A 16935-nucleotide genomic window follows, 5' to 3' on the forward strand; every position below is an offset into this window, starting at 1 on the left:
AAATGGATTTGTATGTAGCATTTATGGATCTGGAGAAGGCATATGATAGAGTTGATAGAGATGCTCTGTGGAAGGTATTAAGAATATATGGTGTGGGAGGCAAGTTGTTAGAAGCAGTGAAAAGTTTTTATCGAAGATGTAAGGCATGTGTACGTGTAGGAAGAGAGGAAAGTGATTGGTTCTCAGTGAATGTAGGTTTGCGGCAGGGGTGTGTGATGTCTCCATGGTTGTTTAATTTGTTTATGGATGGGGTTGTTAGGGAGGTAAATGCAAGAGTTTTGGAAAGAGGGGCAAATATGAAGTCTGTTGGGGATGAGAGAGCTTGGGAAGTGAGTCAGTTGTTGTTCGCTGATGATACAGCGCTGGTGGCTGATTCATGTGAGAAACTGCATAAGCTGGTGACTGAGTTTGGTAAAGTGTGTGAAAGAAGAAAGTTAAGAGTAAATGTGAATAAGAGCAAGGTTATTAGGTACAGTAGGGTTGAGGGTCAAGTCAATTGGGAGGTAAGTTTGAATGGAGAAAAATTGGAGGAAGTAAAGTGTTTTAGATATCTGGGAGTGGATCTGGCAGCGGATGGAACCATGGAAGCGGAAGTGGATCATAGGGTGGGGAAGGGGGTGAAAATCCTGGGAGCCTTGAAGAATGTGTGGAAGTCGAGAACATTATCTCGGAAAGCAAAAATGGGTATGTTTGAAGGAATAGCGGTTCCAACAATGTATGGTTGCGAGGCGTGGGCTATGGATAGAGTTGTGCGCAGGAGGATGGATGTGCTGGAAATGAGATGTTTGAGGACAATGTGTGGTGTGAGGTGGTTTGATCGAGTAAGTAACGTAAGGGTAAGAGAGATGTGTGGAAGTAAAAAGAGCATGGTTGAGAGAGCAGAAGAGGGTGTTTTGAAATGGTTTGGGCACATGGAGAGAATGAGTGAGGAAAGATTGACCAAGAGGATATATGTGTCGGAGGTGGAGGGAACGAGGAGAAGAGGGAGACCAAATTGGAGGTGGAAAGATGGAGTGAAAAAGATTTTGTGTGATCGGGGCCTGAACATGCAGGAGGGTGAAAGGAGGGCAAGGAATAGAGTGAATTGGATCGATGTGGTATATCGGGGTTGACGTGCTGTCAGTGGATTGAATCAGGGCATGTGAAGCGTCTGGGGTAAACCATGGAAAGCTGTGTAGGTATGTATATTTGCGTGTGTGGACGTATGTATATACATGTGTATTGGGGTGGGTTGGGCCATTTCTTTCGTCTGTTTCCTTGCGCTACCTCGCAAACGCGGGAGACAGCGGCAAAAAAAAAAAAAAATATATATATATATATATATGTGTGTGTGTGTGTGTGTGTGTGTGTGTGTGTACCTTGAACCTTACATCCTCAAACCTTATAAAACGCTGTATTGTTTTGGTATTTACATAACTGTCTGCAGTACATAATGGGGCTGTAGAGACCTTGAATAAATTAGGTAAACGAAAATCTGTGTAGAGCGATACTGGTTCGTACTTTCACTTTCCTATTTTTCTCGTAATCATTCAGCCTTTTATTTCCCGTGCAATTAAGTAAAACATGCCGAACAAATTTCTAACTTGTATATGCTTCTGTTTTTTCCTCGAAGCATTTTCATGGGAATTTCATGTGTTTCCTCTCTATCTGCTGACTCATATATATATATATATATATATATATATATATATATATATATATATATATATATATATATATATATATATATATATATATATATATTACGGAAGCGGGAGCTCAGCTGGGAGCGAACCATAGTTAAAAAGAAATAAAATCATATACATTACAAACACTAACTCCCCTTCCAATGAATATATTTTTGCTGTTAGTTTTTCTGGCCAATATACATTTTTACCCCCTTTGCATTTTATATCCAGGCAGAGTAGTGGTGTGAAGTGCTGAATGTATGAGCAGGGAGCCTGAAGCAATAATACTGGCATGTTATAAAATGTGTCACACCGTAACCTGTGACAATATGCCACTATATCATGCCATGTGGCATTTTGTGACGTCATAAAACGTTATTGAAAACAACGCAAGTTTGGTTAATGTCACGCCTCGTATGACGTCTCATGTGAGGGGACGAATCGATAATGGGTTACAGCACATGAGGAAACGTGATTGGCTGTGACATCGTGCAGGGTGGAATAGGTTATTGTGACGGGGCGCAGTGAACCAAGATATGACGCAGCTTGACGTAACGTAACCCTGGGATCCGACGCAATATGACGTCACAAGGCACAGGAGCACGTGATGACATGCTGACTTGAGATGCCACGACGTGAGGTGATGTAACATGATTCTAGTCAAAGGTAATGTGACATGACACAACCAAAATGATTCTGGAAAAATGATGCTCATCCTTGGCTATGGTTATCATGGTTAGGGGTGGGGCGGGCGAGGGGAGACTCGAATCATCACAACAGAAGCATCATCATGACTGAAAACCTTGAGCAGTGCCAATAGTTCAGGCAGAGCCAGCGACCACAGAGGCTGTCGAAGACCAGTGCTGACTTTCAGAGGACAGTACAGGCAGCACACACACTCAGGTGTCTCTGTGAAGGTGAACGGGAGGCGGTAAGCCACATCACCTCTGCCATCAATCCGTCAGTTGGTCATAGATTTGTTCGTGTCAACTCTAGCATCACAATCAACTCATATGTCATTATAAAAGACCGGATGCCGGTTGACCCACTCTCTCATCCGTCATCTGGCGCTTCGCTTAGCCTAGTTGCATATAGCCATCACACACACACACACACACACACACACACACACACACACACACATCAACCAGAATCATCATTGGGATCCTAATTTGATTTTTCGCCTCATAAAACTGATTTAGAACTAGGGCGACCCATCCTTTCTGTCATCACTTGAAAAAATGACATACAAATTTCACATGAGTTGCTGCAGTGAATGACGCTATGCAATTAAACAATCAGAAAATATCCATAAAATATACAAGTCTTTCACTCCGTCTGCTTCAGGTCACTGTGATATGTTTGTTGAAATGATTCATGTAATGTTTGATGATCCATCAGACTGTGTGGATGTGTGACGGTGTTAAGTAAACGTGATTGCTAGACGCTCTCCCCTGTCAACACGAACACGATTGTTCTAAGCCTCGTAAGCACTCTTTTACACACTTACACACTTCACGCGTACACACACACTTAATCCAATCTACCCCCCGACCCAATCACACACACACACACACACACAGTAGCTACCCGGCTGGTCATGTCTCAACGTTCTGTTGTCTGAAGGAGCTCCAGGTGGCGCCTCCCAGACACACCTTGATTACTTTACCGGCCAACATTTGACACCCCCACGCACCCTCCCTCCTTGCCCTACACTGAGGCCACGCACCCTCCCTCCTTGCCCTACACTGAGGCCACGCACCCTCCCTCCTTGCCCTACACTGAGGCCACGCACCCTCCCTCCTTGCCCTACACTGAGGCCATGACAGCCAGAGTAGCTGTGCAAATTTTTTATCTCCTTTTATGGATCAGATTAATCTCTCTATTTATCGAAAATGGTCGTTATACATCGACGACGCGTCTGTAAGTATGTGGAATTTCTACTGTTAGTGCTGATTTGGTGGTATACAGCGCTGGATCCTTGGCCATAATATTGTCTGCATCACATTCTACCGATCTGTATCACACTCTACCAGTCTGCATCACATTCTACCAGTCTGCATCACATTCTACCAGTCTGCATCACAACATCTACAAAAATACGAGTTTTGCGACCAGATTACTTCCTGGCCAACGCCACCTCCCCATCCACACCAGAGGACAGTGATAACGAGAGAAATTCTCAGTTGGACAGAAACCAACATGATTTGTGGGAAAATAACAGGTATTGAAAAGGGATCAATCAGCTAGATAACAGCAGTCTTGTAAACAACCTTTCCTAAATATCTTCATGATATAAATAAAGATCTATATACGAATATATATATATATATATATATATATATATATATATATATATATATATATATATATATATATATATATATTATCCCTGGGGATAGGGGATTAAGAATACTTCCCACGTATTCCCTGCGTGTCGTAGAAGGCGACTAAAAGGGGAGGGAGCGGGGGGCTGGAAATCCTCCCCTCTCTTTTTTTTTTTTTTTTTTTTTTTTTTTTTTTTTTTTCCAAAAGAAGGAACAGAGAATTGGGCCAGGTGAGGGTATTCCCTCAAAGGCCCAGTCCTCTGTTCTTAATGCTACCTCGCTAACGCGGGAAATGGCGAATAGTTTAAAAGAAAAAAGAAAAAGATATATATATATATATATATATATATATATATATATATATATATATATATATATATATATATCCCTGGGGATAGGGGAGAAAGAATACTTCCCACGTATTCCCTGCGTGTCGTAGAAGGCGACTAAAAGGGAAGGGAGCGGGGGGCTGGAAATCCTCCCCTCTCAATTTTTTTTAATTTTCCAAAAGAAGGAACAGAGAAGGGGGCCAGGTGAGGATATTCCCTAAATGGCCCAGCTGTCTGTTCTTAACGCTACCTCGCTAACGCGGGAAATGGCGAATAGTTTGAAAAAAAAAAAAAAAAAAATATATATATATATATATATATATATATATATATATATATATATATATATATATATATATATATATATATATATATAAACGTCTTCCACAAGTTCCATAATTCATGTATTGGAAACATGAAAACAATCTCAATTTCCACAGAGCCCCTAAACCTGTATCCACTGTTGTTGGCTCAGATTTTTTTCCAGTTTTCCAATTACGTCCAGAAGTCCCTCGAGGAGCCTCACATGGTGGGCTAGACAGGTCGTCAACAGGTTTTGCTTCGAGCCTCAGCCGCGCTGTCGTTAATGCTTGAAGTATCACTAACGTGTGCAGAAAATCGAAGACATTGTTTACATGAACGTGTGTGTCTTCCTCGTGACCCTGACGACCACTTGCTGCTGCTGATGTCCCGTGGTGTAGCGATTAGCGTTGCTGACCGTGACGTATTCACGGGGCACCCAGGGGCGAACGTATGGGTTCGAATCTTATTCATGGCAGTCAGGTCCTCAGGCAACACAGCTGTTCATCAATCCCTGGAGGTTGGTCGATGAAATGGATACCTAGCTCAGGCTAGGGTATATATATATATATATATATATATATATATATATATATATATATATATATATATATATATATATATATATATATATATACAGCAGTGTTTCACCAAGTAGATCCAGTAGATCCAGTAGATCCTAGTCTCACTTTTGTATTCATGATAATTGTCGATTTACCACTGTCCTCTGCGGAGCCACAAATATGTGTTGTTACTATGTTATATATCGTATTCCTCCAGGTGTCTGTTGTCTCAGTTTTGTACTGATGATGTTCCGAGTATCATGTATCACCTGAGGACACCGCTGGCAGGTGTGATCTCCCTACTGGAGATGTTCCAGAGCCTCCAGCTTCTCCAGAACGCCTCATTCTTTTTTTTTCTCAAGTCACGAGTGGTATGTGATGAGGTTGTGTATGTATGTGTGTGTGTGTGTGTGTGTGTGTGTGTGTGTGTGTGTGTGTGTGTGTGTGTGTGTGTCCTCACCATCTTTTTACGTTAATTCCTTTTCTTGTCTTCCTTTCATTAATTTTCTTCAGATATTTTCCTCTCTGCTCTACAGCGTCATCTTCATATCATCTTCTTGTTTCCATATCATATGCTTTCCGTCTTTTTGATAGGTTCTAAGTAATTCTCATCATCCTTCAAAATGTTCATCAATTTCTCTTTTCTCTTGTTGCTACCTCTAATTTTCTCTCTTCTTTAGTTTATGATTCCCTTTGTTCTTTCCTTGTCTCTTCTCCTCTTCTTCAGTCCTCCAGGTTTCATCTCCATACTTCCTCCTTCTCCTCCTTTTACTATCCTCTCCTAATCTCCCTCCCTCTTCAGCTCTCCTCTGCCATTCAAGTTTCATTTTAGTGTTTGTAATCCTGATGAGTTTTCTCAAAATATGTATTCATAGCCAGGTGGAGCCAGATGGAGCCAGTGGCTCTTGAGACGTGGGTGACGGACCCTAGCCAGGTGGAGCCAGGTGGAACCAGTGGCTCTTGAGACGTGAGTGACGGACCCAGCCAGGTGGAGCCAGGTGGAGCCTGGGTTACGGCCAAAGCTACACAAATATGGAACATAACAATATAAAGTTAACACTAAGAATCAAGCAAGTATAAACAGAGGAGACAACATATCTTCAAAATATTGTTTTCATTTTCATCAGTTCATCAGTTGTACAGAAGCCGACAATGAGAAACATTAAAGAGAAATTTTCTCCTTACATTAGCATATTCAACAAGCCAGGAAAGTTGTTCTGGACAATGAATATTTGAGTGGAAAATGTGAAGCTTTCGGGAGGAATATCATGTTACCTTTGTATACTGTATCTCTTCTGCAGTACTCTGAGCACAGGACGCTATCGTAATATTGCTCTCTTCACTATGATTATGATAAGATGGTATACAGAGCTGGGCTAACGTGCGTCTTGTATACACTTCCTGAAGTGTCGTCGCTTTGACTTTTGGTGAAGTAATACTACAGCAGGCTGTTGTGATACCCCACCATCATCACAGGCTATTCACGGGGAGTGATTACGTCACCAGCAGCTGAGGCCATTTAACTGGTAATTATGTTTCACCAGTAACACAGGTCGTTCACTGGTAATAGCGTCACCAACAACACACACCATCAGGAGATTATAACGGGAAATGTCGTCCCCTGTCGCATGGGGACCCATTGGAACTTGCATGTCATTACAACCATGTTAACAGGAGAGCCTCAGCCTGAGAGCCACAGTCTCAGAGCCTCAGCCTCGGTCTTACTTGTTACGTGTTCCGAATGTTTACATTCTGTTCCGGAGGTTCTCAGAGAGTCACTCACCGTACACAGAGACGTCGTTCTAACCTACAGGAAAAACTATAATGTTTTCATATATTTTTCTCGAGAAATCATTCCATAAAGTTGTCACAGTTATCATCCGCCGTAGCGTGTGTCATCATTCTCAAGACGACATTGTTATTGGGGATTATTCTTGGAACAATTTTACCAACTGCCTTATTTACTGTGATGGCTGTTGACTGCTAATGGGCCAGATGACATCTGGAAATGTAAGATACATCCTTACAACAAGAAGTCTAAGCCAGGTTTATTTGCTACCAGAAACCACATCAGTTGGTTTGAACACCTCGAGCAAAACAGATTTTGGCACAGGAATCTCTGGTGTCCGGTTTTTGAAGAAATTCCGTCACAACTGTTGTGATGGACGCTCTCCTGAGGAGGGTCCATACATGAACATTATCACCAACACTTCCAGCGTCACTTCCAGCCCCGTAATGTCCTCTAGTTCTAAGAGACTCAGAAATATCTAGAGAAAAATAATGAAACATGAATAATAAAAAGTCTCATCATATATATATATATATATATATATATATATATATATATATATATATATATATATATATATATATATATATAGTTTAACGACCAGTTTACATAGTTTAGCTTTCGATTTCAGATTTTGATATTTATAAACTAAGTAGCCATCGAAGGTTTGTTTCAAATGATGTTACTTGTCCATGAACGTCAAGTTATATGGTGGTGTGAGCTCTATAAGTATTCTATAAGATCAAGCACAAATAAACAGCCAGAGCCTGAACCGCACTTTGGGAAACTAACTAGAACGTTTATTACATGAAGTGAGTTTCCCTAACTTTAATAAAGTCTGCTTCCCAGACTGCGATCTAACGAATTCTTTATCCATTTCGAATAATCATCAAAAGTGAAGCGAAATTAAATCAACAGCGAGCTTTATTCCGTTTTCGTTTGGGTTGACTGATGATCATCATCTGTACCACAGACCACAGGATATCAAGCAGACAACAAAGCATTAAGTATCGACGCACCTCAGGTGGAGTTCTCGAAGCTGCTTCATTCATCGGTTCAGTGTTGGTGTCGGAATATGATGTTTCACTTCATCTTTCAACCTTATATTGGGGTTTGATCGGCAAATTGGTCGTCGTTATGTAATCTCAAGAGGAATGACGGAGATAGAAGAGGAACGGAAACTCCAAGGACAAATGATCACTAGATGACCTAGTTGATAGCGCTGTTAAACAACACTTTGAAGAAAACATTATGGCAAGATACAGACGAACGGAACGCTTCGAAGCCCGTGTACCGCAGCTCCCTGGGGCCGCTACTGAGGCTCATTTGTGAAGGTATCGCTCAGTGATGGTTGAACAGTGTTTCATGTACCACCAGACGAGTATGACCGGAGGTTATGACGGCCGGGGACCTTGATCTACTGCGACTCGCTGTCCAGACTCGTGAGTGGCTAAGTCCTCCGGCAGGTGGTCAGCAGTATAACCCGGCTTAACCTCCTTATCTGTGGAAGGCGAGTATCATACACCGTCATGTCCTGACCTTCTGCGTGGGTATATGTTGCATACAGTGTTCACGTGGGCTTTAAGCCATATTGTGGTGACGAAATCTGGCATATGGAACGGTTACGTCTGGCAAGGGTATGGAGGGAAAGGCAATAACAAGAAGGAACTAAACTTTTTCATTGGATGATTAAATACAAGAGGATATACAGTTCGAATAATATGCGAGGGGCGCCTGGGGTTTACTGTTTGTTCTAGAGGCACAACAGTTGTGGATATACCTGGTTATAAACCTGCTTCCCTCGAGGCATCTTTTTGTACAGTGTATCATTAATACTTCGTGGAGTAGCTGACACGTGATTGTTTACCTTTAGTCATTGTTGTACTGGAGACGACACGCGAGACCATGTAGTGACTGAAGGTTGGGTGGTGATGGTGGTCACATGTTATCATTCTGGTTTTGGCAAAATTACTCGTTAGGTGACAACACCAGTGTTTGCGTAACTTGGCTGGATAATACAGTGGTCTTGACGTCACGGAAAACGTTTTGCCATACTGTGCTTTTCAGACAATAACTACCAGTTTTGAGTTGGTGACATCACTGTGTGGTCAAATTATGCTTGTGATTTGGTTGGTTACTTGAACTAACGACCAACAAATTACTGGTTAGCAGACTCGGGACGACGGTCTTTGATGTTGGCACTTCTATCTTGGTCGACTCTGGTGATGACTATGGTCGTACCGAGACGAGACCTGGGTGATCTGGGTGGCTTGCCTCTGACTGGTTGACATGTCCAGTACCCGTACGTTGACTGGATGAAACCTCGGGAGAACCATTACACCACATGCAAATATTGAATTTTGCAAAGGAAAAATCTTTATCTAAACCTAAGTTCATCTAACCTAACCTCCGTTACATCTTCTAGAAAAGTAACACATCCGATTTGATTAATTTGCAAGTTTTGTGACCAATTTTTTTTTTTTTTTATATATTTCTGCACAACTGAAAGTGTTGCATTATCACCGTCTCTTGTATACACCAGAGTAAAGGTCGCTGACCCACAATCATTCTCTTGTGTGGGCGTCATTAAACGTCAGATGACCTTGTTTCCATCAATGGCCGTCCACAAAGATGTACCGGCTGCCAAAGGCGATAGCATTCTTTTAACAAGGTTTAATCTGCCTGTAACTCAATGTTGAGAAAATGCTGTTCGTCGGGCTTGTTTCCTTGTAATGTGTTCGTACAAATAGGTTTCCAATTTTCAATTCCGTCATAGATACTTGGAATCTAAGCTCATATTTCCCGCAAAGCACTTGGATTCTACACTGGTCGTGTGATGGAGACGACAACGCTAACATTTGGATTCGTTACAAAATTGCTCCAGACGTTTCTTGCTGTTTCTCTTGGCTACTATAACACACGAGTTTGGAACTCTCTAAAACATCCATCGCTGGTAAGTGCTGCTCGCTGGTCTGTGGAGCGAGGGTCCTCCTGCCTTAGATGAAGGGGATCAAGTATATCCAACTTGGCATTTTGATATCTAGTAGTTGGTCTATATATTTCCTTTTCCATTTACGGAGGAGTTACCACACATTCTTGACCGTTATCAAATTGACATTCTGCACTAGTCCAGACTTCCGTAATCCTGGAAACAAAAAGAAGGCACCTAGTCATCTCGGGTGACCACCATTTCCCAGCCTTCCAGTGCGCGAAGCCACGTCGTCGTCCAAATCTGTGTGAAGACCTCGGTTGGTCCTTAAGCTTACCAGAGTTGTAATTCAAAACAATACTAAGTCAGAATAGGAAAATGTTTTCGAGAGGAACTCTTTTAAGTTTACTCGTTATTTAGAATGTGTGCCAGTTATATTTACCAGCTGTAACTGGCAACTCTAAATTGTGTATATTCTTCTCATACATCTGGTTTATATACCAACCTAACTGTCGTGTGACTACTTGCAGACACCTTGTGAGGTGAGGCTCTGTGGTGACTCCTCCTCCCTGGTGACCTGACCTCTGAACTCCAGGACCTTACCAGGATTCCCTCGTGGTCATCGTGTGTGTTGCAGACGTCATCATGACACAGGAGTACACCAACACCATCGGTAGCAGCAGCTGGTGCCTCCTGGTCAGGCTGCTCCTCAGGTGGGTCTGCCAGGGGCACGACCAGTTAGTCAATGGGAAGGTGGCAGGGTGGGGAAGAAGGGCTGAGAGGAAGGGGGGGGGGGAGAAAAGTTCCTGCAGGGGAGCTGCAGCCGCTTCAAGGACGGTATTTGGGCAATTCTGTTTACATTAAATTTGACCCCCATCCACACTGCAGTGAGGCACAACCCCTACTACTGGCCCCCATCCAAAAAGCACTGGGACACAATTCATCTACTATCCCTCATCGCACAGCCCTGGACTACCTTTGCTATATCATCTGGTGAGGCTTAGACTTTGATGATTTAACACAACTCTAAATTGGAAATCATTAGAGAAGTTTCCTTATGTTATACATAGAACACAAGTACGTGACTGGGAGACTTTACATATTCATTTTTACGAGTTTGTTTCTAGAATAAAATTTCAACAGAAAAATATAAAGATATCCGTAAAAGGCTTGGCTTGTAAGGTGTGTCAGCATGAGAAATGTTTACAAAAGTTAACTATAGTGATGTTGACAGATGGCGGGGCAGCGTGTATAAGGTGGTGTGGGGGGACTTGCTGGTGTACTGTCTCCTGTACACTTTCATCTCCTGCCTCTACCGCTTCAACCTCGACGGCCCAGATAAGAAGTAAGTAGTTCCCTGATTCTCCAGGACTTGTAGTACGTGGTTCTTCACTCTCAAATCCTATATATGCATTGGTTCTGACAGTGGTCTGCTCCTAACTGGTTCTATGGACTGACAGTCGCCTTGGCTCCCCGTCTGGTGTTCAGTTCTTAAGATTGGCAGACGAAAAAAAATATATTTAATACTTAATCTACTGATGATCTAGTTCAGTATATTCATTTGTTGATTCAATATGCTTGATTAGGTATTTCATTTTTCATAACTCTTGTCTATCCCAGCAGTAATCTACTAATGGCTGGCAAATTTGTCCCAAACAATTTTAGACCTTTAGTTTTACATGACCGTCATGGGTTGTAATCTATACATCTTTTATAACTTTCTCGGGTCGGTGATGTGACTTGAGGCTAAAACCCGGGGTGACGAACTATCAAGGTACAGATATACTGGATTAGACATGACTTAAGGGGCCTTGGCTACCTCGTACGCCACTCGACCCCGACGAAAAGTTAATTTCATATCTGATAAGTTCATATAACTCGACAAATCTCTGAACCTTTATGAATGGCCTATGTAAAATGTCTCGTTTACACGTCCTTCGCTCACTGGCAATACAGTACTTTCTAAGGGATTCGTTCCGTTTTGTGATATCTTCATTACGGACAACTGTTTGGTGTACGACGTAGCTACTACATTCTCTAACTTTCCTTGATGATATACTTAGAATACACCAGCATGTGTGGGCCGGGGAGGTAGAATCTCGTCCACTGAGCAGAGGTGGTGCCCTTGATCTGATGTTTGACCCTTCTTATCCAGGATCTTCGAGGAGTTCGTGATGCAGATCAGCCGGTACCGGAACCAGGTCCCTGTGTCCTTCATGCTGGTGTTCTACGTGTGGCTGGTGGTGAGCCGCTGGTGGAACATCTGCCTTGCTCTCCCAGACAACACTAGCACCGCCATGCTCCTCGCTACCTACATCCCAGGAACAGTGAGTCTGTGTCTTGTTCTCCTCCACATTGACCACTTTATGGGTTCCTCTGTGTCGTTCTAAATCTGTAAGATATTCACTCTGACTTAAAGATCACTTAAGGTTGTCAGCCGAAGCAGTTCCTCGAGTGAAGCCTGTCGTAGTTTTATGTAAATCTTGTTTAATTATAATTGAGAACCTGTTAGGTGTACATACCTCTAACGCTATATGGGTATTGTGACGGCTCTTTTCAGTCTGTCGCGCCATGTGTGGAAAATCTATACATACATTTACTCAGATTGCTTCCATACTCAAGTCTGACAAGACAGTGCTGGAATGATCAAGGCAATACTGGGTTAAGAGAATTGTGATCCTCGTGTGATTGCATGATCACACGGAAAATGAAAAGGCAACAGTCAGTCTTCTCAATTTTGGTCTAAAACTGCAAAGACTATGAAAAAACGGCCACCATTTTTAGATCACATGATGGATATAGGTTAATTGTGACAAATTTGGAGGTAACTCTAGTAGTTTAGTTGGCAAGGGCGGTGCTGGCCCCTGCCGTCAGCACCGGTCACGATGCTGGTGAAGGTGTTATAAACAGATGCTGCAGGACCTCTTGACCACCATTATCTCTCAACAGGACAGCCGAGCTTTTGAGGTCCGCACTCGGATCGTCCGCTACATCAACCTGACGTACTGCATGGTGTTCGCCCACATCTCTCATCCCGTCCGCAAGAGGTTCCCAGACTCCCAGAGCCTCGTCAATGAAAGTAGGTCCTGCCATAATCTTGACAGTTTGGCCCAGTAAGTGTCACTTGTTCTGTTAACGAGGTAGGTCATGTCCACACTAGACTGACTGAAGATGACTTGGACAGTACCCAGCCATGGCCTCCACACAAGTAAGTACTGAACTAATCTGTTTCAAGACATCCTTTACGTGGCATGAAGTATGACAACTGTTAAACCATTTTATCACACTCTTGTTGCTTTGTCACATGTCATGTTACTATGCTTCATTCTGGCCTAGGGCCACAAATGTTATTCGTTTTTCAACCATTTGTAATTTACATAATGTTTCACTTGCAGATTTTGTGACTGGGGAGGAACGTGAGGTACTGGTGGAGGTGGCGGTTTACGGGAGCAACATCGCTAAGTGGGTGCCTCTGACGTGGTGCTGCCAACTGGTGCAGAGCGCCAGGGAGGAAGGCTTCCTCCAGACTGATGCTGGCAAGGACGATCTGGTCAAGGAGATCGTCGACCTCCGTCGCCAGTGTGAGGTCGTCCTCGACTGGCACCAGTACAACATCCCCCTCCTGTATACCCAGGTCATGTTTCACTTTCCCTCGTTTCCTACACCTAAAGCAGATGAATACACTTTTGGAAAGTCGCATGTTCGTTGAGTTACAATTTTAGGGTACTGGAACTCTTCTGGGAGATTGCCTAGCACATAGAAGGCTCGGACATCCTCGGATTAACAGCTTTAGGAGGCTCATGAGCATGTTGGAGGCTGATCTCTGGTATGCTATCATACCTTTGAGACTGTGATTGAGAGATCAATGCATACCGAACAGGTTATTCTAATTCCTGGATGCCGACATTCATTTTGGAGATCCATAAACATTTAGAGGACTACATTTTCGTTGTATAACCTCCAGGAAGCTACTTAACAAGCGTAACGTTATTGTATTGTAAGGAGAATATTGTCTTATCTGGTCGGGTACTACCCATCTGGGAGGATGGTACACGTTTCAAAGGTTTTATCTTCTCTGGGAACCAATACTCATTTTCAGGATACCACATATTGGCAGATTTCTAAGTTTGATGGACCTTTTAGAGCTACCCATAATTTTGGTGTCTTGCATCTTTTCATGGATGACACATGATTGGTTAGTACACTTCAGCAAGGTTAGTTTCTACCACGTCCGTATGCACCAAAGATGTTACTCCCAGAATTGACTTTAGCAGGACAAGTTTGAGGAACTCCACTTGTACTTGAGGAGCTCTACTTTAACAGGTGTCCAGGTTACCAGTTGTTACACGTGTATCGCAACATTGTACAAGCTCAGTATCTGCCAGAGATACTGTCCTTGTGCTGTGCTCTGTTCCCCTCCCGCATGTGCTCTGCCAACAGCCTGTTGAAATACAATAACCTGAGCAATTATCATTAATGAGAACAAAATACATTAATCCTCCTCTTTATACGAACACTATTTTGGATTAAGCCAATAGCCATGATTTTGACAAAACAAGGGAATTACAGCCCAATTCATTTTGATTTACTGCAGCCATTGTTCACTGGCAGTTGGTTGTAATCACCTGAGCTTGACTTTTATTGGGTGTTGGCACATGGTGTGTGGGTCTGGTGCCACCACTCTCCCAGAGGAGTTTCATGATATGCATTATGTAATTATTGTTCAGTCTCTACTTGCAATGACGTGGCCTACATGTAGCTGCTCCTAATTACTATTTGTTTATACTTTCAGATTCTAACCAAATCTGGTAAATTTCTATGTATATGAATGGCGTTTCGTAAGGTAAAGTGTCAGCAGCCGAATGACTTGTGGCAAATTTCAGTAAGAATGTTAGCAACACTGTCCCCTTGTAACCTAGCCTTCCCACCTGTTCCCTAACGCAGTCTCCCAACTTGCAGCTGTCCTTCCCGTCACTCCCACTGCCCCTTTAGTCAACCTCCCCACCTGTCCCCTACCAGTCTCCCTCCTCACCTGGCGCCACAATCTAACCCCTTGTCTCTCTACCACCACAGGTGGTGACGATCGCAGTGTACACGTACTTCCTGGTGTCGCTGGTGAGCGAGCAGTTCTTGGACGAGAGCCTCCACTACCCCAACCACGAGGTGGACATGGTGGTGCCAATCTTTGCACTCCTCGAGCTCATCTTCTACCTGGGCTGGCTCAAGGTGGCCGTCGCTCTCCTCAACCCCTTCAGCAGCGACGACCACTCGTTTAACATGATCAAATTTATGGAAAACTCGCGTCAAGTATGTTTATACACGTGTCTCGTTGTCTACAAGTGGAAATTTATAACAATTTTGATCTGCTGATAAATTTCTATTCATTTGAAAATTGTAAGCAAGGAGATGGAAGAAGACTACTTTAAACAAGGTGATGTATATACACACAGACGATGAAACAGCTGGCATAACTATTTATCACATACATAACTCGAAGCATGTTACAGCCAAGGGTTGAATAAGTCTCCCATGATGACTATGTTCTCTTCCAGTCGGCCTTCGTGCTCTGCCACACGCGCTACGGCCAGTACACAGCAGCAACCCAATGGGCATACAGGGAGGAGGAACCAGGACACGCCTCCGACCAGGAAGGGGCTTCCGGCATAGCAGAGAATGAAGAGCAGTTCATGAAACAGCCTTTAGTGGGGCCCTCCAGTCGGGACCAGTAGCACAAGCATTTCCCAGGAGGGAATAGTTCTCTACAGAGGGAGACAATATAGTAGGTGACTATTTATTGGAATCCTCCAGTGGAAGCTTCTCGGAAGATGCCTCCAGTAGTGGGCCTCCTGTTGGTGGGCCTCCAATGATGAGCTCCTCGTGGTGGGCCTCCAGAGCGAAGAAGTCTCCAGTAGTGGGTAATGGGTGGGAATGGGGGAGGCTTTTTGGAGTGATCCTGCCCAAGGAGACCAGTGTTCGCTCTCGTTCCATCCCTTTCCCAATCTCCTTCTCCTCGCAGTCACTCCCATCTGCTGCCTGTCTTCCTTTTCCTTTATCTCTCTTCTTCCTCATCCTACATTCTTGTTCGTTCCCTCGTTCTGTCCTTGCCCTCTTCATTCTCTCTCCACTATTCTTTTTTTTTTTTCTCTCCCCTATCGCCTCGCCATTCCTTCTCTTCTCCCCCATCCCTACCTTCTCTTTTCCTATTCCCTTCCACTTCCTCCTGTCCCACTCTCCTTATCCTCTTTAATCTCGCTACCCCTCCTCCATCTCCCTGCTCGATTCATACCCCACCCCAGACACCCACCCGTTATTATTAGCAACAATATGATCACCATATCATTACTTCTAGTCACCTTAACTTAAAACTGTGATATTTATGCAATAAAGTATTCTTTATCATCGGTCTTTGGCTTGTACTGTACACTTCCTGCAGACTGCCCCTAGTCTGATCACTTAAGATACATGAGCGTTGTGGGGCTGCAGGCCAGGTGGTATAGGTTAGACCTACACCCAGGGAAGTATAGGCCAAGGAGGTAAAGGCCAGAAGGGTACAGGCCAGGGAGCTGCAGGCCAGGGCAAGAGAAGGTGAGGCCGGGTCAGACGTGCTTGGTATGCGACCCACGGAGCAACTTGTTAATTAACTCGAGGACTGGCAGAAGGTAGGAAATAAATTTGGAGACTCCTCTGTCTGCTGGACACCCTCGGGGCAGCCTAACTCTAAAGGAGAGTTTAAGCTGACCTAATAATCCTGCAAGCGAGTTTACCGATGAATATCAAAAGACTTGGTGTTTCTCCTGTCACAGTAGCAGGTTTAACCTTTGTTTCTCACAAATTTCTGTTGAATTAAGTATAGTCAACATCTACTTGCTCAGTATGATATTCGATGCAATGTCTTCGCCGCTATAAAAAGATGTTTGACACTAGTTAACCAGAGACGCGACACGTCACTCCTGCGTGACACTTGCCACATCGCCAATACCGGGAGTAACAGTCCACCTTGGTAACGCTTAATCATAAGACGGGCAGTCCTA

General features: G+C 43.5%; 1 protein-coding gene across 1 annotated transcript; it reads left to right on the forward strand.

Moving 5' to 3' along the window:
* The first annotated feature begins 8329 nt into the window (after window positions 1–8329).
* Window positions 8330–16303, forward strand: LOC139754013 (bestrophin-3-like). Its single transcript, XM_071670979.1, has 8 exons — window positions 8330–8485; window positions 10435–10617; window positions 11139–11249; window positions 12060–12231; window positions 12854–12983; window positions 13300–13538; window positions 14978–15211; window positions 15457–16303. The coding sequence occupies exons 2-8, from the start codon at window positions 10550–10552 to the stop codon at window positions 15631–15633; spliced, it is 1131 nt and encodes a 376-aa protein (XP_071527080.1). The 5' UTR covers window positions 8330–8485; window positions 10435–10549; the 3' UTR covers window positions 15634–16303.
* Window positions 16304–16935: the final 632 nt, after the last annotated feature.

Source organism: Panulirus ornatus, chromosome 16 (genome assembly GCF_036320965.1).
Source record: "Panulirus ornatus isolate Po-2019 chromosome 16, ASM3632096v1, whole genome shotgun sequence".
In the NCBI taxonomy this organism is placed as follows: Eukaryota; Metazoa; Arthropoda; class Malacostraca; order Decapoda; family Palinuridae; genus Panulirus; species Panulirus ornatus.